Source organism: Osmerus eperlanus, chromosome 6 (assembly GCF_963692335.1).
Source record: "Osmerus eperlanus chromosome 6, fOsmEpe2.1, whole genome shotgun sequence".
Classification (NCBI taxonomy): Eukaryota; Metazoa; Chordata; class Actinopteri; order Osmeriformes; family Osmeridae; genus Osmerus; species Osmerus eperlanus.
In genome coordinates this window covers 11,100,129-11,122,588 of record NC_085023.1, presented here as the reverse complement: position 1 = coordinate 11,122,588, position 22,460 = coordinate 11,100,129, and the positions used below count along the sequence as shown (strand labels likewise).

The 22,460-nt window shown below is 44.2% G+C and overlaps 1 protein-coding gene across 2 annotated transcripts; it reads left to right on the top strand.

Moving 5' to 3' along the window:
• The first annotated feature begins 257 nt into the window (after positions 1–257).
• Positions 258–22,191, top strand: ugp2b (UDP-glucose pyrophosphorylase 2b). 2 transcript variants are annotated; one of them, XM_062463447.1, is made up of 10 exons: positions 258–345; positions 2,813–2,940; positions 3,659–3,766; positions 9,120–9,305; positions 13,486–13,619; positions 16,078–16,375; positions 16,621–16,818; positions 18,944–19,186; positions 20,901–21,005; positions 21,178–22,190. In XM_062463447.1, the coding sequence occupies exons 2-10, from the start codon at positions 2,842–2,844 to the stop codon at positions 21,283–21,285; spliced, it is 1,479 nt and encodes a 492-aa protein (XP_062319431.1). In that variant the 5' UTR covers positions 258–345; positions 2,813–2,841; the 3' UTR covers positions 21,286–22,190. The 2 variants fall into 2 exon arrangements, with proteins under 2 accessions (XP_062319431.1, XP_062319430.1); XM_062463446.1 differs by lacking the exon at positions 258–345 and adding an exon at positions 981–1,442 and having other exon boundaries at positions 21,178–22,191.
• The last annotated feature ends 269 nt before the right edge of the window (positions 22,192–22,460 follow it).

Sequence of the window (22,460 nt, the reverse complement as noted above, 5' to 3'; positions counted from 1 at the left end):
TAAATTTAGCAGGAACATTATTTCTGGCGTGAATGGGTCCAAGTGAAGAACCTTGACCAAAGCAAAGCTGCATTTTCATTGGCCAGTTCCTTTAAACGTATAACTGATTAGTTTCTAGCATTCCATGTTATTGTACCAAACGTACAGACTTCTTTATTTAGCAAATATAGTTATTCAATTTGAATAGCATTTTAAGCTTTAACATTTTTTTTACATTTAAATTCTACATCTAAATTTAACTACTCTACGACACTATTTTGCCGGGTCTCGCATTTCGGGGTTACTCAAAGAAGGGCCAGTCCGTCGCACGTTTGTTTAGGCAGCATCATCTGAAACAGCCACACAGTAAGGACATATATTTATTTTAAAATGTGATCGTCATGAAATGTCTTATAGCCCCAGTTAATATCATACATTTTGGGTGCAGCATAATTGTACAAATGGTTGGGTTAGTCCCGGCTGGCCTGATAGTGCTTCATCCACAGCTGATAACGTTAGCTAGCTAGCTAACTCTAGCTAGCCTACAGCTTCAGTTAGTTAAGGAGCTAGCTTGCCTAAATAGCTAGAGTCCGAAACGCCATACTGTAATACTGTAACTGACATTCACCGCAACTCTTTAAAACTCGAGTTCGCACGATGGCATCGGTCTGGCGTCTTGGCAAATAAGCTGTGTTGTCTGGGTCAGCAAAATGTAGCTAGACTAACGCGAACAAAACATTTCCACATCAGTCACGCTGTCAGTGTCACTGTGTGCGAAGCTGTACTGACACTGTCCACTGCAAGGTATTTTGAAGCATGCACCGCCGTTGGTTTTATTCAACAGACTTCGTGATTTGTATCTTTTTTTTGGACTGTGGGAATAAGTTACTTGATAATAATCAATGAAGGAGGATGGGGAGGAGGATGGGGGAGGATGGGGGCGAGGCCAGGGAGAGGGGGCGTGCATTTGACTCGAGGAAGTGTGACGTGGTTTATTGAATTGAGAAAGGGGGAGATCTAAGAAGCAATAAAGCGACCAGCTCTGGTTGTATCACTGCATTCACCGGACAATGTAGAGCAAAACGAAGAGAATTTTAGTTTCCATTAAGCGAGAAACGCGATCTAATCGTTTGAAGGTCGGACTGCTTTCAAAATTTCAAGCGAGAGAATGATGATGGGGTGCTTAAGGATGTTCTATGAGCAGGAGCTCTAGCAAGTTGGTTTCGCATCAGTGTCACGGAATTGAATGAATCCCCATTTGGAGCAAGATATTTTTTTTTATTCCTGTGGAATTATATGCAGCTATATCTTTTTATCGATGTACATTCATTCCTTATACTAGATAAACATTTCATTGAAGGCTATTGCTATCCATTGGATTGATTGAAACTGTCAAGGTGTTGCTTAATAGTAGTTTATTGACAGTGAGCCTACAGTATAAGATATGGCACTTTATGTTGAAGGTAAGTGACGTTTAGAAGCATTGACTTATGAATAATGCATGTATAATTATTAAATATATATATATATATATGTATCTGATATAACCAGGTTATCAAGAGGATGCCCTCTTCTAATTTACTTTTCACTTGGTTACAATTAAGATTATATTCCAAGGAAATCACGACTAGCCTCTATTACCTGGTTTGTGTTTGAATCTGTTTTTTCTCTGGTGTACAGGTTACAATGTACATTTAGACATTGCACTGTTCTGTCTATAAAATACAATACAAATTACACCTAGAATTATTTTCAGAACACTCACAGTATCATCAAGTTCAAAAGTGAAAGAAGAATACTACCCAAGTCAAGGAAAACTGTCACCTAATATGTGGTTTAACTACTTATACCTGAGTTATACACACTGAGAGGACAAAGTCTAACCTATGTAGACAGACTTTTTCTGTTTACTATTAACATTTCTATCACCTTGGGGTTTGATTGCTGCTCTAAAAACACCAAGTTATCAGCTACAGTGTGATCCCGCGAACCCGTTTGTTAATATCCAGTCACACACACACTCATCCCACATTTGTGTTCTTTAAGTGTCAGCCTCTGTTTTATCATTCCAATAAGTTGTCACACCCATACAGATCATAGAAAAGTACCAAATACTGGTACCTGGAATTGAATTATAGTTCTATATTAAAATGAGACCAATTCAATCCTTAACTGTTAATGGGACTATATGTAAAGTGAGTATCAGTGGGGAACTGTCAGGGCCCTAATATATTCAAAAAATATATATTTGTCTAAAGACAATGTTTCTGAAATAAACCCTTCAATCCTGCCTATTCAGTTTGGGTTGGAATATGGAGAGTTAAATGAAAAAATCCCCTTTTGTCACCCTATCAGAATTTTACTGCCTCTAAATGGGTGGGCTTTGTTATCGCTAAGTTTATGACAAGTTTCGCCCGATGTGGGGAACGCGATCACAAGCTAATAAACTAGCTAATGTAACGTTAGATTGTTCATTCACTTCACAATTACAGTAAATAGTGTCGCAAGGGCTGGCTCAAATAGTGCGTATTGACCAACACAATTTCATGTAGGCCTAATGCTGTGTGCGCGCTGTATTGTGTGTTTTTTTCGACGAGTAATTGGGGTCAGAGGGCCATGGGTTAAGAGTCACGGTTCGCTACTGGTGGGTATGGTCCAGCAGTATTGGTTTCTAAACCAATACAGGTGGATCCAGTTCTTACTGGTTTCAACAGAGAGGTTACCACATTCCAAATGGAGAGATTAACCAAGTTTATGAGATCTCATGATTTGTTGGGGCCTTATTGTATGTCATTGGCCGGTTTAGTGAGTCTATTTTTTTTGTCCTATGCAGGTCTGACTAAGGGCTTGGCCAACGGAGGGATGGCCCAGTTTCAGGAAGTGATGCGTCAGCAGCTGGAGAGCTCCATGCATACAGAGCTGGAGATGCTGCTGGACACGGCCACAGGAGCTGAGAAAGAGGTCACGCTCAAAAACACCCACTTACGCCCACGTACCCACACACAACCGTACACACACATACTCTCCACTTGCGCGAGAACCAAAACCAATGAGATGTTCCTTGATACTAATATGTCCCATATGCCTGCCTAACACTCATCACAGCTGTGCATACTGCTGAGAGTCTGGAGGACTGGCGCAGTTCACACCCTTCTTCTGCCCCCAAACCTCTTATTTGATTTCTACCGCTCTCTTTCTCTCTGCACCTCTCCACCCCCCCCCCCCCCCTTCCTATTTCTAATCCCACTTGGTAGCGATTAGGAGGGGGGAGGTTCAAGACTGAAGGAGGGGAAACACGGAAGTGACACATACTGTAGTTTAGTGTCAACGTGACTGTCTCTCTTTCTCTATCTATCCATCTATCCATCCATCCATCCCAATAAGGACATACCATATACTGGGTTAAATGCATCCTAGCTATTGACTAACAGTAACTGTACTGTTACTTTTGTGTGTACTTAAAGCCGCTACATAATAACTTCCATTCATTAAACTACCTACCTGTTGTTGAACTACCTCATACATATATTGAAGCATAACAAATAAATAATAGTGTGCTTTACTTATGGATGTTTAACTGTATTATTGTCTTTACATATAATTCCACAACTTTTTCAGAAAAAGCAGGTACAGCAATAGTTGTTTTTTAACTAACGACTGTGGAACAACTGTTTTCCAGGTGTCTAGAAAAGACTTTGAGGGCTTCAAGAAGATCTTCCACAGATTCCTACAGGTGAAGGGACCTTCAGTCGAGTGGGCAAAGATACACAGACCTCCAGAAGACTCGGTAAGCTATTGGAGAGAGTGTGTGTGTGTTTAATTAGTTATAGGGGAGTGCTATTTGCGAAAACAACTCAGTCAAGGGGGGATTTCCACACAGAGTGACCAGTGTTGGTCTGTTTTGCCCTGAGCAGCCAGCTCTCCTCTCTCAACTACTACTACTCCAGAACCATCAGCGTCTCTCACAGCAGACTGGGACCACAGTGTGCAGGATATGTTCCTTTTTATAATCAGCTTTGTGTGTGCTTGTGTGCATGCATCTACTGTTTATATGAATGTATGTACAATAGGCTTATTACGAGTAGTTATTGAGCGCTATGGCCGGTCGGATGGATCATACTCATTCTATAGTCCTTAACATTAACTATGTGAAGGATTCAATTGGTGTCATTTTGATTCTCCTATATATACATGATAAAACCGCTAGTATAGAGAGCATCTTTTACCAATATCAAACCACTTAACACAGTATTAGAAATCCTTTCAGATACATTGAGCTTTTGCTTAAGCCAACTAAAGTGTTTGATATTGAAGTTTTTGGGGACATGTTACATACCTTAAATGAAATCAAACCAAGCTAAAAAAGGATTACCGTAATTTGAATCGCACGTGTGTGGCATGTGATCACTTGCGTGGCTCCAGGAACAGTGGAGTGTATATAGGACAGAAGGATATGATTACATCCCTGTAGGCACCATTCAGGATGTTTCATTGTGAAGGGACAACTGTTTTCCAGAATGTTCCGCTTCTTCGAAAGGCTCTCGTACCCCATCTACATAGCTGTGCTGACATCAGTGAGGTTCTGTGTTAGAACTATAGTATGACACTGGGAAAAGAGTTTTGATTTACTAGACAGTTAATCCAACTCTGCTGTTGAATTCCTGCCATGGTGGAGGTTCATGCTTTTGTCAGGCAATAGCTAATTATATTGTTTTGTAAACTTAAGTACTTTCGTACGCTCATGTAGATGCCTTTACTTCTTTTTTGCTGTCCTTTTGGAAACTTTCACCAACAGAATATACAGAAGTGATATCGTAGCTTATTGCAATGCAGCTCACATCCTCAGTTCAAATCCAGGTCTTTCTAAATCTGCAAGGCATCTGTTCACTATGATCCAGCTCTGCTTGGTCTCGATAGAGAACAAGGCCATATTCCTCCCCCATCCTTCCTTGCGGCCAGGTTTGTTAATGCAAGGCTGCCACTCATTACATTAGCTAAAAATCCAGAGAACAAGATTGTTGTTAATACCAGTGGAGTTACAGTATGTTGTCTCTTCGCATCAACTGTGAAAAGCCTCTTATAGTTGGACATCCTGTCCGGTCCAAAAGTCAGTTGTCGTACCTCACAAGTTTTGTTTTTTTCAATTAGTCTACAGTCTTGTTAGTTTTAGGAAATCGGGTTGCCATTTTTGTCCCCCAGTTTTAGAGTTTTGGTCGGTCATAACCCTCCTTCAGCTCAGTGCGAGGTTGAAAGGTTTCTCTGTGTGAAATGCAGAAGGTTGCTAGGCTCCCTTCAGTTCCAGAACATTGGGCTGCCAAATCTCCTGGGAGGCTCTTTGATGTCCTCACAGCTTTGTGCATGTACTGTCCTGTACTGTAGTGCTGCAAGCAAGTGCCTGTGGTTATCATTGCCCAGCCAGTACAAAGCTTGAAAGTTAAGGCAGAGCAGAAATGGCTCGGACTCCCATAAAAAAAGAAAAAATCCATATAAAAGATAACATATAATTCTTGGTGAGTTTGACATTGAACCTCACAGCGTTCATTGAATTATACAGAAAGAAAATCTTCTGGGTAAAAAGTATGCAAATTCACTAGTAACGTATTGGGTCATGTTTGAAACACTGCCATTAACATGTCACATGATTTTTTTTTTTTGTGTATCTTTTCTTAAAATGTGAAAATACTTATTAGGCCAGTACTTTCTACCAATAACTCAAATCTTTGTTTAGAACAGTATTCCAATTCTGGCATAGGACGTAAAAGATGAGCAATATCTGAAGAGCTTTTTTTGGTTTGCACATCAAAACACATCCCAAAACCAATCTTTCATAGTCCTTTGGAGGAAAACACTAGCCTGAAAAGAGCCTTTACTCTTTCACCATCAGAGCTGATGGGCTCTACCAGAAATCATCCCTCTGACTCCCTCCGTGAATTCTCACCCAACATTTCCTGTTATTTGCCGTATGATTGGATTCTCATATTTCACCTCACGAGCATGCGTGTGCACACACACTGAAGTACAAAGCCTGGTTTGTTCCCTCGTCTGAGTTACATTTGGTGTGGGGATGCAGCATCAGCCCTCGCTGGTGATGGGCATATTCATGTAGTTATTAAGTTCTAAAAGAAAAATAATATGTGTGTGTCTGGTGTGCACGGGCAAGAGGGAGGTGTGTGTGTGGGAGAGAGGGGTGTGTGTGTGTGTGTGTGTGTGCGGGAGGGGGAATGGTGGGAGAAGGATAGAGTGGATGTGCAAGCAAAAGAAGAGAGAAGAAAAAGTGGGAGGGAGGGGGGGAGGGGTCTGGGAGGCAGAGAGAGAGAGAGGGGAGGAGAGGAAGGAGCGATGAGCAAATAGAGAAAGAGTGGTTGAGTGCACGCCAGGCCTCATGCTCACTTCTTTCAAACAGATGCTGTCTTGTCCGACAAGGAGTGGGAGCTGGCTGTGAAATGGAGGAAACTGGGAGAGAGAGAAGAGAATACAGAAAAGGGTGAAAGACGGCTAGAGAAAGGTTTGGAGGAGAGACTGATGTTCGAGGGAGCGAGACAGTGAAGTGGGATTTAATAAGAAGTCGAAGATGGACAGAGGGACTGTAATAATGGGTTCACAATTAGTTAGAGGAGAAGTGGAGAAAGGGATGGAGGAAGAGGGAGGCCGTGTACGCTCACAGACTGTTGCAGCATTATGACCTTAATGGCATGGAATGTGAGGCACGCTTCTTAGAGAAAGCAAACTGGATGCAGGTCATATGGCGTCTGTGTGTGTGAAAGAGAGACAGAGAGCTGTGTCTTGTGTGAAAGAAATGGGTCTCGCATCCTAGGCCATTCTGTGTGAGTGCCATGGCAACGATTGACGTGCTTGCCTAACATGAAAGACGAAGCAGAGCTTGGCTGCTTGGCAGGCCTTTAGGAGACTGGGGAGTCAGCGAATGGGGGGTTGTGGAGCATTCCGGTAAGGCAGAGTTCAGATAGCTCAGGTTTTACACCCGTAGGGGCTGGCCTGCATATTTTGGTTTTAAGATATTGGGTTCTTCTCGTCATGTCACAGCACTTGGGAAGGGAATTGGTTCTCCATGGAGATCCCTAGTTTATGGTAAACACTGATCCTAAACAGCTTAGAGACAGAGGTGCTCTCTGAAAAGGATCCCGGATCCATACATGTCCACAGTCGTTAGTTCAACTGGCTGTACGTCACAACCAGCACGCGCAATTCAGTGCACCGCATTACTCTGGAATGTACTATACCGGCTGACACAATAGCATGAGTGTCTGTTGGATAACCCAAGCCACACCCCTTCCTGTTGCTCATGTTTACACACCAGCCAATGACATGACACTTTCTTTGACTATACATCTGGCAAGCAGGATACGGGAGTGATTAATTTACAATGAACAGTATGTGTGTTTGAGGATTATCTTTGCATTCTACACCTGATCTCTTTCTGTCTCTCTCTTTCTCTCTGCTCTGTATTATTCAAATATTGAAAGGTAGAGATGGAGCGAGACCAGGGGTCTCATCATTTGGCGCGGATTCCGGGCCGCGCCAAATGATGTGTCCTTGGGCAAGGCATTGACATACACAAAGCTGACATCAAACCTGAACTGTCCCTGAACTGTTGCTGTTAAGCAAGGGGAGTTTTTTATAGCCTAGTAGTGCATTGTGCGCAGCAAGCTTGAAAGAAAAAAAGGAATATGAATTAGGGGCCTGTGCCCCAGTAGAGTGTTATATCTAACAACGCCTCTGGGCGAGACTACTTGTTACACCCAAAAGGACGTCATACAGTGATTCATTAGCAATGATGTGCAGTAAGCACACACACGGATGTAAGTGATGAAACCCAGAGGGCAGAGGAACATTTGCATCTCCAAACTGCCCTCCCTATTATTGGGTAATGAAGCGCTCGCTCCTCACAGGTGGTATACATTTCTCTGCTAACACAAACGTACTGAAGTCCTCTTGCCTTCCTCATCAATTTGCAAGAATTCAGTGTGAACACACGGCCTGTTATTTGACACAATATTTATGCAAGCAAAATGACGATGTTGTGAGTCAGCTTTCATCTGGTTTGAGGTAGCAGGTAGCAGGTTGCTTTTGCCTCATTGAGCCCATGGGATTCACCACGCCACCATGGATGTCCATAAAAACTAGGAATGCACCGAAATATCGGAGAAAAAAGGCAGAAAATATGAACCACTATGCCCCGCCCCTCAGATGTCAGATTACACTCTTGTCGATCTAGCCATTATCACTGTGTTTTTCAATGAAAGAGTGTTTTTTTTATTGGTTTGTAGTTTTTCAGTTCAAATTCATGAATACAATTTTAAAGTAGGTAAAAAAATAAAGAAGTCATTTTCGGCATCCTGAATTTTGGTTTCGGTCCCTCATTAATAAGAACCAGTAAGCCAGTTTCTCTCTGTATCTCACCATTGTGTGATAGTTCAGAGACAGAGTAATGACTCAGCAGAAAAGGAGACATGATGAGCCATGACCCACTGTCCTCCCCCAGTTGCACACACGCATGCATGTATATGCACACTTACACACGCATGCCTTTTCATTTTCACTTACAGTATATACACTTACACAATGGACCCACACTCCTTAAAAGTCTGGGTAAGATTTTAAGACCCAGTATGCAGAGGCACATTGTTCTGTTTTTAAAGCTAAGTGATAGTAAATACCAGCCACCATATTGATTCTGAGTGAGAAACATTCCAACAAAAGACTTGACGTATATCCTCTTCACCCTTTGTTGAAAGTAAAACTGCTGATTCCCTTCCTTTGCTTTCATCGTTTTAGTTATTTGAGTCTCTTTCCTCCTCGTTACTACTCTCTCTCTTTTTGACTTTAACCCTTTGCTCTACCTCTTTCATTTTCTGTCTCTTGTCTTGATCTCTGTTTCTCAATCTTTATCTCCTTCATTCTCTCTCTCGATCGATCTCTTATCTCTCTTTCTTGTTATTAACACATCGTTTGTCTCTACTGCTTTCTCAGACCTTGATCCTCTCTTTTTATCATGCCTTCTCCAGTGTGGCTGAGCTAACAGGAAGTGCTAGTCAAAAGGTCCATTACACGCTGATGCAAGGGGCCGTGCTATTGACCCAATAAAGCCTTCCTGACATCGTCTTGTCTCACCCCCACCACAGATCCAGCCGTACGACAGGATAGCGGCACGTGGCCTTCCAGACAACGTGGCAGACAGCCTGAACAAGCTGGTGGTGGTTAAGCTGAATGGAGGTCTGGGGACCAGCATGGGCTGCAAGGGCCCCAAGAGTCTCATCGGCGTCCGCAACGAGAACACCTTCCTGGACCTCACCGTGCAGCAGATCGAGGTAACCGCCTCTCAGTTGTCCTCAACGGGCATAGTCACACACATTACAACCTCATTTTGTTGCAGAGACCGTTATCTGTCATACAGTTACTGCCAGGTACATGCTCAGTTCTAACGTTTTTTTTATTATTTTTTTTTAAGGTATGTTTATAATTCTCAATCTATTTAACCATTATGGACTTTCACACATAAAGTGCTACATAATACACAGTTAACGTCCCTTTCAGAAATTATCTGAATGTCTCAAGGGTTGGGCCACATGACTAAGAAACAGCACTGTGATGAGGTCATGGCGAGGTTATGAAAAAGGCCAGGCCCAAATCCATCCATTGCCAGGAGGACAACATGGCACACTGTCTTCTGCAGGCATAAACATCTTTTCCGTGGTCAAATGTCAGTAGTACTAAAGTGCTGAGTTTTGGGAAGACACGTATAATCAAGCAAGCCCAAAGGTTGAACTTAGTATTCATCCGACATACCAGAAACCTGCAATGGAAAAGACACTGTGGTTGAGAGAAAATTCACGCAAATCATTTTCCAGGTTTTTCCTAAATTACAAGCACATGTGCATCCCTCCTACTCCCTCTCCCTGGTGAGCTGAGCGTGGCATTCCTAAGGCGCACGCTGTAGCTTATTCATATACTGTGTCTGGAGGAGAGGCAAACGCATAGGATTTTGAATGTTCGTGGAAGATTTCTCTTGAAAAAGGGCTTTTCTGTACAGTTCCAGGAGGTGGGTGGGGTGAAAGAGGATCAGTCAGTAGGCAGGTCAGGAAGTTTGGCTGAGAAACAGAGCACACAGTGTGTAAGGGAGTTTAGTGCGTATGTGTGTGCACTCTCTGCATTTGTAAGGATAGTGTATTTGTTTGTGTGTGTGTAGGCCACTATACACAAAGTATATTCTAGTGTGAAGAAATAAAGCAGATACAAACCACAAGATCAGGAACACCTTTCAGGACATTGTGTGTGTAACAGACTGCAATACACAGAAAACCACACAGCCCCACTCCTTTCTTTTTATACTCGGTGTCCTCTATCAACCTCCCTGTGGTTCTAAAAGGAATCCATTTTACCTTTCAAGGGCTGGTCAAATTACCTTCATACAAAATCTGAGCTTTCAGGAAGAAAATTTGATTCTTTTCAGTACAACTCTTGCCCCAATTATATTCTCTAAAATTCACTCTTTGCTTCAACCCATCCATTCAGTGGACACCTGATGACTGACTGTGTAGGCTTTCATCCAGCCAGTTAAGTTAGAACAGAGATTACTTTCAGGTATGAAGAGAGGCTGTCTTTAAGAGGATTCCTGGATCGGATCACTCTGTCTTTGCCAAGGCTAAGCAGTGTGTCATTAAACAACAATTAAATTGTAGGCTTATTAGCATTTTCAATGTAACGTTATGCCAGAGCAAACACAGTTGGTTGTCCTTTAGAAATATGGGGGTGGGGTGGTGCAATACCCTGTTGCTTTAGTCATCCAAGGCTTTCCCCCCCAGACATGATCTTTTCGATAAATGTTTGCACTTCTCCCTCCCCACGTTGTGGTGACGCACCCAAAGCCCCGAAGCTCTCGTCCATTGTCCAGTGGGTGATCGTAAGCACACATCCTTTTCAAGGTTCCTAAGAAGGAAAAGGTCAACAGTAATATTGAAACCGTTTCCACATGGTGATCGGTTACAGGCGACGCTGCACATTTAAAGCGTAGTTTGCTATAGGACAGCTATTAAACCTGGGGGCCTGTACTACGAACAGGGTTTAACATGCCCCGGGATATCTTTTAGTTACCTGTCTTCACTAAGACTAACACAACTCTTACACTTATACCTTAAACAAGATGAGCAAACTATATAATCTTAGGTCAACAAGGACATTCAATAAGGGATTCAGTGCTTTAAGTGCTTCAGTGCTTAAGATAATATTGGTATACAGGCCACAAAGATACTCAGGGAAAGCCAAAGTGTTTTGTCAGACTCAAACTATTAGTGCACCGAGGTCACAGGATCTTCTAAGAAGTGACAATGCCATTTTCCAACAAAATTGATTGGTCAGTAGGCGGTGCTTTTAATACTGTTATCTGGAACATATGCTGCACAGGTTATGTTGCCATGGTGATCTACCCTGTTGAGAAATGAGCCACCGTCGTGACACTGAAAACCCAGGGTTAAACCTGAATGAAGTTGAACCTGAAGTTAGTTCACTAACTTCCAATCTTGCTTCATAGTATAAACCTCTCCTCCTTTTGTGTGTGCGATTTCTGCATACCTGTGCGATTTCCGCATACCTGTGCGATCACTATAATACTGGGTTCAAACTACTACTGTGTGTCTGTAAAAAGACCCCCAAAAATCGACATCAATCTATCACATATTTGTGTTGTAGACTCATTCTTTTATCAAGGATCTAAAAGGACTCTGGATAATAACTTCAGTAGTGTTTAAACAATGGTTACAGTTGTTTGAATGTGAGGTTCTTTTAAGGATATGGAGAGATGGTTTTATATATATATACAGTGTATGTATGTATATATATACTTAAATCATTCTGCTGGACCTTTCTGCAGCGTTTGATACGGTTAACCACCAGATCCTGCTCTCCAGACTTTCTGAGATGGGCATCACTGGCACTGCACTCCAGTGGATCTCATCCTACCTGTCGGGAAGATCCTACCAGGTCTCCTGGGGAGGCAAACTGTCAGGCCCTCGCCAGCTCTCCACTGGTGTCCCACAGGGCTCCGTCCTTGGACCCCTCCTCTTCTCTCTGTACACCACCTCACTTGGACCAATCATCACCTCCCATGGCTTCTCCTACCACTGCTACGCTGACGACACGCAGCTGTACCTGTCGTTCCCCCCCGACCGATCCGGGGATCTCAGCTAGGATTGAGGCCTGCCTCACAGACATCTCCGCCTGGATGACCGAGTACCACCTCCAGCTGAACCTCGCCAAAACAGAACTTCTCATCATCCCGGCTAAACCCTCCATCTCCCACGATCTCTCAATCACCCTGGGATCTGCGACGGTGACCCCTTCATCCTCTGCCAGGAACCTTGGGGTTACCATGGACGACGAGCTCTCCCTCACGGCCCACATTGCTGCGGTCTCCCGGTCGTGTAGATTCACCCTCTACAACATCCAGTCTACAACAACCTCTACAACATCCTCTATACACCTGTCTGAGCACTCCACCCAGCTGCTAGTCCAAGCACTTGTCCTCTCCAAGTTGGACTATTGCAACTCGCTGCTCGCTGGTCTCCCAGCATGTGCAACCCGCCCTCTTCAGAGGATTCAGAACGCAGCGGCCCGCCTGGTCTACAATCTACCCAGACGCTCCCATGTTACCCCGCTCCTTATCTCTCTCCACTGGCTACCTATCATGGCCCGTATCAGATTCAAGACCCTGGTACTGACCTTCCGAGCAGTGAACGGGACTGCACCCGTCTACATCAAGTCTCTCCTGCAGCCTTACACCCCCACCCGTCACCTACGGTCTTCTTCAGACAACCGCCTGGTGGTCCAACTGCTCAAGACCGCCCGGTCCCAACACAAGCTCTTCTCCTGTCTGGCCCCCCAGTGGTGGAATCAACTCCCCACCTCCATCAGAGACACTGACTGTCTCTCCACCTTCAAGAAAAGGCTCAAGACTCACTTGTTCCGGGAGTACAACAGTACTTAGGAATGGTTCGCTTGACCCGATGTTAGTTTCCTCAAGGATCACAATGACTCTTGCTTAGAGACTTGTTGCTCTTGTGGTTATTGGTAACTGATTTAAAATTTTTGTACTCGCTGTGATATATTGTTTTTATTGTTGCTTGTTTTTTTTTCTTCCACAGGTACACTTGCACTTATAGCGGTTCATGTTGTTTAATTGTAACTTGTTTAACTACATGCTCTTATGGTTCTTCCCTTTGGCACTTACTTTGGTTGTTCACAATGTGTGCTTCATGTTTTGGCTACTCGCAATGTTTTTGTGGCTATCTTGTTGTTATGATCAGTGACCTATGCACTTTGTAAAGCTCTCTCTTGGAAGTCGCTTTGGATAAAAGTGTCTGCTAAATGAATAAATGTAAATGTAAATCAGAAGTGACATTTTGTCCACCTCACTCATACTCAAAAGTGGTTAGCTCGATAGAATTGATTTGCATCAAGATTTGTGTTCAATTGGTTCCAATCTCTCTTTCTCAGCACTTGAACAAGACGTACAACACAGACGTACCCCTGGTCCTCATGAACTCCTTCAATACTGATGAGGACACCAAGAAGATCCTCCAGCAGTACACACACCACCGTGTCAAGATACACACCTTCAACCAGAGCAGGTAACACGACAGCACGCGTTCGCCAGCGTCACAGTCACTGTGGAAAGGTTTAGGGAAAGCCTACAGTACAGCAGCTCCCCGGCCTATCTCCAGAAGACACACCCTTTCTCACTCTGACCCACTGTTTTGGGTGTGCAAAAGAAATGACACATGCAGCATGTCAGCACTTTATTGTCCTTCATTGTACTCCTAAAACCGTTTTGTTTTCAATTGTCTCTGTAGCCCAACCTCAAACTGCTGTCCCTACCTCACTATCCTGACTCACTCACTCACGCACGTATGTGTGTGTGTATAAATGCTGCATACTATATGTAGCATCAATATTTAAGGATAGGACCTTTGTTTAGTCATCTAAAGGGTCCTTGTTTTATGCCATCGTCTGACTTATTCAAGAGCTTTGATGTGAGAAATCCCATACTGTACAGAAAGTTTGGTGGGGGAAAATAATGACGCAGTCGGATTACTGCGTCATTATTACTGCGGCGGTTTCTGATGGGAAACACTACAGTTCCTGTGTCCCCGTGGTGGTTTATTTAGTTTTGAATGCCACGTTAGACTAAGGCCAGACAGTGTCTGACACTGATGAGAGGGCATAACTGACAGGGTCCTTGAGTCTGAAGGTGCAATGCATTCCTTTATCTTCCAGGTCGATTCATGGAGCTCAGGTGGAGCTTGAAACGATCCATAGCATTTTGTGCTCTCGTTCATCTCTCTTTCCTCTTTGTACTGATGTTTATTGCATGTCTGACCTTACTGGGGAGAGAGAAAGGGAGGGATTGAAATAAGGGAAATGAAAGAGAGATAAGAGAAGTAGAGAATGGTAGAGGAGGAGAGGTAGAGATGGACGGGGGAGATCAAGAGAGATGTTCAAAGGCTGCTTGACGTGTATGTGTGTGGGAGAGGAGAGAGAGAATTTCTAATTTAATGAGTGAAGGGGAATTAAATGGAAAGTGGTTGAACAGAGTAGCACGTCACCAGTCCTGTGTGCATAAGATAAGATAGCCGTTAATTAATCCCCCAGATGGGGACATTTGGGTAATGTTGGTTATATACTATGATAAACAGGTTAGACCTGATTAAATTACAATAATCTACTAAACATGGTGAGTGACTGTCACGTGAGAATCACAGTTATCAGATGTTGAAGCAAATCAGGGCTTCAAACCAGAGCCCTTTTTTATCGGTTTGTTCCGAGCAGTATCTGTATTTTAATGTTTCTGATTTAGCGTACCTTAAAATCAGAGCCATGTAAAGAGAGAGATAGATAAGAGATAGTTAGAGCTCCTGAACCGGTTAGAACCAAATGAAATACTGGTTAATAACGTTCCATGTTGGGCTGTATGATATGACAGTAGGCTATATATCTTTTGGACACTATAAAAATGTATTTTGGCTAACAGCCTACAAGACGACATGACCTTGTTACTGTGTGAAGTTTCACCTTGATAAGTGAAATTTATGACTTAGAGCTGAAACAGAACCTCAATTTACATTGAAGTGGCTGTAGCTCAGTAGGTAGAGCAGGGCATCTGTAACCAATGGGTTGATGGTTTGATCCCGGGCCCTTACAGGACTTAAATATTTGACATTTTTTGAATTTGAAATTCTTGCAGCTTGATTATAGCAAAGCTGCGATTAAAATCCAACCGCAATGTTTTTTCCCCTACATAATAGCAGCTGTTATTGTCTCCCCCCGTTCCCAAACATAGACCCCATCCCTCCTCTTGTCTCCCACTCCAGTCTTTGTATTTTGTGTGAGAACATCTAACAAGCCAGCCTTTGATGTCTTGATCTGAGAGGGAGCTGTAGTCATTTCCAGTCAGCATCCAAGAGTTTGTTTCCTTCCAAATCCGATCTTAACGAGACTTAACGAGACCCTCTCCTCTCACCTGACCCTTCTCATCCCTGCCAGGAGATACTGGCTAACCTAAGCCCCCCACATCCCCCGTCTGAGACGAGACACGTCCGACACGTCCCTGGCCTAACCCCGCTTTGATCCGTCGGAAACTGGCGGTGATTAGGGGACCCTTCCTGTGTAATTGCACCCTTGTTGTTAATCACGCACTCTTAACGGGTTTGGATTTGTAGACGAGTTCATCTTGGAAGCTTTTTGGTGAAGTAGCGCCATGGTTTAAATGGTGCTGGAGGATTCTTTTATCTTATGTTTTGTGATGTTCTTTGAGTATTCACTTTGAATACTCAAACACAAGAGGACCTGTCGGCCTGAACAGGCATTCTGACAGATCCTGTTAAACAGCCTCATATCCCTTAAGCCAAAGAGTGGTGTCTTCTCTCTGCATAACGTTTCATAACGCAAACATGACCTATAGTACGCCTCAACTCTCTCTCCTCTTTTTCTTCTCCTTCCTCGCTCCTGCCCTCTCCGTTTTGCCCCCTCTCTCTCCCATCCTCCAATTTGTTCCCTTCTTTTGTCTCTTCCCCTCCCTCCCTCCCTCAGGTACCCCCGAGTCAACAAGGAGTCTCTCCTCCCCGTGGCCAAGGACATGGGCATGACTGGGGAGAACGCCGACGTGTGGTACCCGCCGGGGCACGGCGACATCTACGCCAGCTTCTACAACTCCGGCCTGCTGGACCAGCTGATCTCCGAGGGGAAGGAGTACATCTTCGTGTCCAACATCGACAACCTGGGCGCCACCGTGGACCTGCACATCCTGCACCACCTGGCGAGCCAGCCCAACGGCAAGCGCTGCGAGTTCATCATGGAGGTGACGGACAAGACCCGCGCCGACGTCAAGGTAGGACGCCTCTCCCGTCTCTCCGCGTTGTGATCGCCTCCCTTCAGATGTGCTTGACTCGTCCGTCCCGTAAGCGAGTGGTTGTGTCGGCAAGCGAGTGGTGGGGGAGAGTGACCGACTTGAGTCGGGGATTCAGGTTTAAGGACGCACCGCTGTTCTTCTGTCCTGGTGCTGACCTGCTGTTAGTTCTGTTTCACACGGCCAGATAGACATTCGGGTCATTCTGCGCTCCTCCTTTGTCACAGGGTGGCACCCTCATCCAGTACAACGGCAAGCTGCGGCTGTTGGAGATCGCCCAGGTACCCAAGGCCCATGTGGACGAGTTCAAGTCCGTGACCAAGTTCAAGATCTTCAACACCAACAACCTGTGGATCTCCCTGGCAGCTATCAAGAGGCTGCAGGAGCAGAGCGCCATGGATATGGAGATCATCGTCAACCCCAAGGTGCGAGGACACACACACACACACACAACACACACACTCAGCAGCATGCATGTGTTCACCAACACTGTGCATGTACTCATGAATGTGTGCAGACACACACACACACACGTTAACTTCATGTTCAACCAAATCCATGGATTTTTTGCGCTGTATGATCTACCAAGCAAAGAATCTGCTTCCTGCATCATTACGATAACGATCTGACAGGTCGATCTGCTCCACACCTGCCATGGATTTTTTGCGCTGTATGATCTACCAAGCAAAGAATCTGCTTCCTGCATCATTACGATAACGATCTGACAGGTCGATCTGCTCCACACCTGCCTGTCAGGAAGGCCTCGCTTTATTCCCTTCAAGAATAATACAACTGAAAGAAGCTTCTCTCTGGTTAGAATGACAGAGTAGCCTCCAAACAGATGCCACCCCCCCGGGCACGTTTGACCTCTGTTCAGGAGTTGAAGAAGGTGCGTGTCTATCCGCAGAGGAGTGCATCAACTCTTGAGCGGTCATCGCGTTTTCCCACACCACTTCCCTTTCTCACAAAAGAGTGTACACCTACGTGGCTCTGTTATTTTCAGGATTCACCGGAAATTTCCACCTAACTTCCGTTAATGACGCGAAGGAAAAGCAGCCCTGCCATCTATGGAGCGTGGTAGCAGCCCTGCCGTCTATAAAGTGTGGTAGCAGCCCTGCCGTCTATAGAGCGTGGTAGCAGCCCTGCCGTCTATAGAGCGTGGTAGCAGCCCTGCCGTCTATAGAGCGTGGTAGCAGCCCTGCCGTCTATAGAGCGTGGTAGCAGCCCTGCCGTCTATAGAGCGTGGTAGCAGCCCTGCCGTCTATAGAGCGTGGTAGCAGCCCTGCCGTCTATAGAGCGTGGTAGCAGTCCTGCCGTCTATAGAGCGTGGTAGCAGCCCTGCCGTCTATAGAGCGTGGTAGCAGCTGCATCTATGTTTAACAGAGCAGAGTGGATCCCGTGGAGCAGCAGCGCTGTGCCGCTCCAGAGAGCACCCCCTCTGAATAAATGATGCAGAAAGCCTCGGCACTTCAGATGTGTCTGCATCTATTCTTTAGGCTTCCTGTCACAGGCCAATCAGAGGGTGGGGGGGGTGTAATAGAGGATCCAGATTAAGGATAAAGGTAGTGGGCTGCCCCAATGGCTGCAGGAAGGTGGGAGAAAAGCTGTTTTAGCTGTATTTATTTAGTTATATCTAAACGTGTTTGTGTATGAAAGAAAGAGAGAGGAGGAGAAGGAGAGTGTGTTGTGTGTGTGTGTGTGTGTTTTCTTGGTTATTGTCTATCTATGGTATCACCTTGGATACTTTCCCACAACGCTAGCATCTATAAACATTTTCGCAAATGCCAGTGGTGCCTGAGGGAAGCATATCGGGACACTGTTTATTTGCCTCCAAACAGTCTCCCCCAGAGGGCTGCAAAAGGTAAACCTGCTGAGAGGAACAATGCATTGTTTGACCTCAGCCCCTCCAGCTTCCCTCAGTAAAACCTGTTAAATAAAAGTTCTGATGCCGAACTGTTCAAACTAGTAAGCAGAGCAGCCTCAGGCTAGCTGTGCTGTGCTGTGCTGTGCTGTACAGTGCTGCACAGTACTGCTGCAATAGGTAACAAAAAATAACAAAATATGAGTAACTGCACCCCCTATTCTTGTCTGAACTTCCATGCTTTCCTCCAGATCATACATTCATTCATCAATACATTCATCATTCATTGACAGTGGTTTCACAAAGTAAGCCAAAGAGAAAAGCCTGCCTTGGCGAAACCTGTTTGCTGGAACAAACTGTTTGCTTGAATTCTGTACCAGTGGTGGTCCTTAGGAAGTTGTGTGCTGTAGTTGTACAGTATAGACACAATTATACAGTAACCCAAGGAGGAAATACTAACCCTAATGTACCTACATTCCAGTGGTTTGTACACCGCATCAAAACAGGTTATACTTGTGAAACATGCCTGTCTTGTGATACATGCTTGTGCTGTTTATGAGAAGGGGTGGAATGGGGCAAGTATTTTGGGAGTGGATTGATTCAGTTAAACCCAGATCATGTGACACGTGTCTAACCCTCTGTACCCTCTCCTCCCTCGATGGTGGCATGGGCCTACACACGGTCACCAGACTCTGGACGGGGGGCAGAACGTAATCCAGCTGGAGACCGCGGTGGGCGCTGCCATCAAGAGCTTCGACAACGCTCTGGGAATCAACGTGCCCCGCAGCCGCTTCCTGCCTGTCAAGACCACCTCCGACCTCCTATTGGTCATGTCCAACCTGTACAGCCTGGAGGCGGGGTCACTGAACATGAGCCAGAAGAGGGAGTTTCCCACCACGCCCCACGTCAAACTGGGCAGTTCCTTCACCAAGGTAATGCAGTTGTACACTCATGTTCCCCCTAGTTAGCTCCGGTCCTTGAATCGGTTCTGTTCAGGATTCTGGAAACCGTGGTGCTACCTAGCGAACCAGCTCACGTTTCCACCTGTTTTGAGCTGAACCCTTGTAATCAAGGATATTTCATCAACAAAGGGCGTTGCACTAATATTGAGGCTGCTTAATGTCACACGAGGCGAATGTACAAGTTGTAAACAGCTTGGAAATCTGGGCATGCTTAAAGGCATCATTATAACCAACAGTTTCCCAAAATGTACTTTAATTTAAAAGACAGAACACGTAGTGTAAGATATTAGTGCTATCAATTTTAAATAATGAAATTATTCCAAGTTACGAATTTGATCGAAACTCACTACAATTATCTTCATGGTTCGTGCTTCAAGTCAAGAAAAAATGTATTTACTGTTTTTCGGTTCCAGTAGGGGACCATTTTTTTTGTTTGTAAACCTATTAATGTTTGGTTGAAATGCTCTGAACAGTTCAAAATTAGGTGCGCTAACTGGAACGGAACTCATTCCATGTTGGTAGAAAAGGGGCATCAGTCAAATTGGATGGCTTCATTGGTGACTGTTGAAGTGAACCAATATAAACAATGAACTTCATTTCTGAATAGTAATACTTCTCTTGAAAAGGGATTCATAGTTATCAGTTATAGCTTGTTTCTTTTGGTTAGAAGCTGCCCTAAAACGCCCTACCTGGGTATCTTAAGCACACTGAACCGGTTTATACAATACTGTTTCACTGTCACCTGTTGCCTACTGTCAGTCTATTCAACCCATCGTGAACTTATGCACTTATGACCCCTCTTAATCCTGTTATCTAGCAAGATAAGTGTTGAAGCACACAACACCAACACCATTTATTTATGTTAAAAAACGAATCAATTTGTCACATATAACCCATTACCTATTCCATCCACTGATGTACTGTTGAACCATAATAAGGTCTTATAGAATAGACTGCAACAAAGTTTTATGTGACTTCTGTTGTCACACAAAATGTCATGTTTATAGAGGAATCTCTGGTTTAGTTGGCTGACAGCACCCAGCAAAAAATAAACACACAAAACAAGTTGTTGAAAGTGCATGCAGAATTTGGTTGTATTAATTTTGGCAAACAACCTTGCTAGAACTGTGGCATTTTCAGTCACCAGATGTTCATACAAGGTCAAGTCAGATGATTGCACACCAAAAACATGATTATCAGTAGAATAGGAAATATTCCAGTCCCACTGTTGTCCCCCTTCTCAATATGTACTGTATGTTTCTGTAGCTCAACACTCAAACTCCTGCAATGCAGTGTGGCCGAGCCTGGTCAGAGATAGTGGAGGTGATTTATATCCCTTCATTATTCACTCCTTTATCCTTCCCTCTGTCCCTACTTTGATGTCACGCAGTACACTGTTTATGACAGAAAGGCGTGGTACTGCCTTATCAGCCTCAGGCAGGACATAAAGGCTGTGGTGGTCCCACTGTATATCCATGTTACACTGTCTGCAGGGGGCAGTGTGGAGGGGAAAGAGCACTGCACTGTACTAGTCAGTCTGGACCAGACGATGCTGTACTAGTCAGAGACGATACTCAGGGTTTTAACCAGACCCCCATCTCTGCCTTACCACCCGTCTTTCCACTAAAACTAAGGTCCTTGTTCATCTGTCTTGTCTGTCTTATCCATCTGTTCATCTCCGCAGGTCCAAGAGTATGTGACTCGCTTCGAGAGCATTCCAGATATGTTGGAGCTGGACCATTTAACGGTGTCTGGAGACGTCACGTTCGGAAAGCAAGTTTCTCTGAAGGTGGGTCTAGCATCGGGCCTGTAGACTTTGAAACACCCCATTTTTCTTCAAGTCTTAAGTAAACTGGTTTACTGAGCTAGTTTTACTGAATGTACACGTAAACTAGAAAAAGCACATTTCTCTAAATCCGACAGTCTTTTTGTAACCATCAGCCTCCTCTTACCTCCTGTAGGGAACGGTAATCATCATAGCCAATCATGGAGATCGAATCGACATTCCAGCCGGTTCCATGCTGGAGAACAAGATCGTGTCTGGCAACCTCCGCATCCTGGACCACTGAGGGCTTCACCTGCTCCCCTGTCATGTGACCTATTCACTCACACACACCTCTTGCCTTTGAACCACATCACCCCAAACATACTCTGATGGAATGGTGCCATATTTAGAATGGGTCACTGGTCTGATATCCCTGCAGTACATGTAGTTCATATTTGATACCCTTTATGAAGTTTGTGATACATGTGAGAAACATATTTGAAGGCCATATCAGATCAATGATCTCTGCCATATATAATTGATATATGGTTGCATCCGTGAAATACATACCCAGTCTGTACAATCCTTTTGAATATGTTTGATATAATTATCCAAATGATGAAGGATTGAATAACACTATAATGTGCATTACCTTTTTTTATCAGCATAGTTTACAAAATCAGTTTGTCTTTGTCAATATTTTTATGTCTTCGCAAACATACCTGTACCTCTACCTTACTGTCTGTCAATCCATCCTTCTTTTCTCTCAGAGCTGTCTCTCCAGAGAAGTAGTGAGAGGCTAGGTCCAGTATTTGATCAACAAATATGTTTAAAAACAGTTATTGAGACATAAATGATTGACATATACACACACATACATTGGCGGGTTGACAAACCAATGTCTGAGCTGGGTGCATTGTTAGCAGCAAGCAGCATTAAGTCTGAAAGCAATAAGTGTGTAAATCTGTGAATGTGCGTTTGAGCTGCGAGACCATGGCCCTTTCCCAGCCTCAACCCTGGAGCTGAATAAAGTGCAATATACAAGTCAAACAACCTGCTCTTTGTCTATTCTGTCCTTGTAACACAATTCCTACTTGATTTACAGAAAGTATCACCAAATTAAGATGTCAATTCAAATCTTTGTACCACTACAGTAAGTGGAAAATTGTGCAAAAATAAGGCAAGTTTTCATTAATCATGTGTGACATGAGATTTACAATTTTAAGTACTGTGTGGAACAGCATTGTGTGAAATACAGGCAATTGCCTCCACATCAGTACATACTGCTAGAATAGTGTTGAGGTAGACAGCACAGCGCTACAGCTGCAGAAAGGTCTTTCCACCCTGACCACTCAAGGTCTTTCAGAATCTCCCCGAGGCAAAGCCAATTACACTGCAGTCACAAGGTGAAGCAGGGGTAGTGATCCGTTCAACGAAAGACTGTTTATGACCCAAGCGGTCTGTATTTGTGAGCAAGGG

What these genes read in the sequence shown, in the direction of transcription:
- ugp2b (XM_062463446.1), top strand. An exon ending in ACAGACCTCCAGAAGACTCG is followed by an intron (nt 3,767 to 9,119) that starts GTAAGCTATTGG and finishes CCCCCACCACAG; the next exon opens with ATCCAGCCGTACGACAGGAT. An exon ending in AGACCCGCGCCGACGTCAAG is followed by an intron (nt 16,376 to 16,620) that starts GTAGGACGCCTC and finishes CCTTTGTCACAG; the next exon opens with GGTGGCACCCTCATCCAGTA.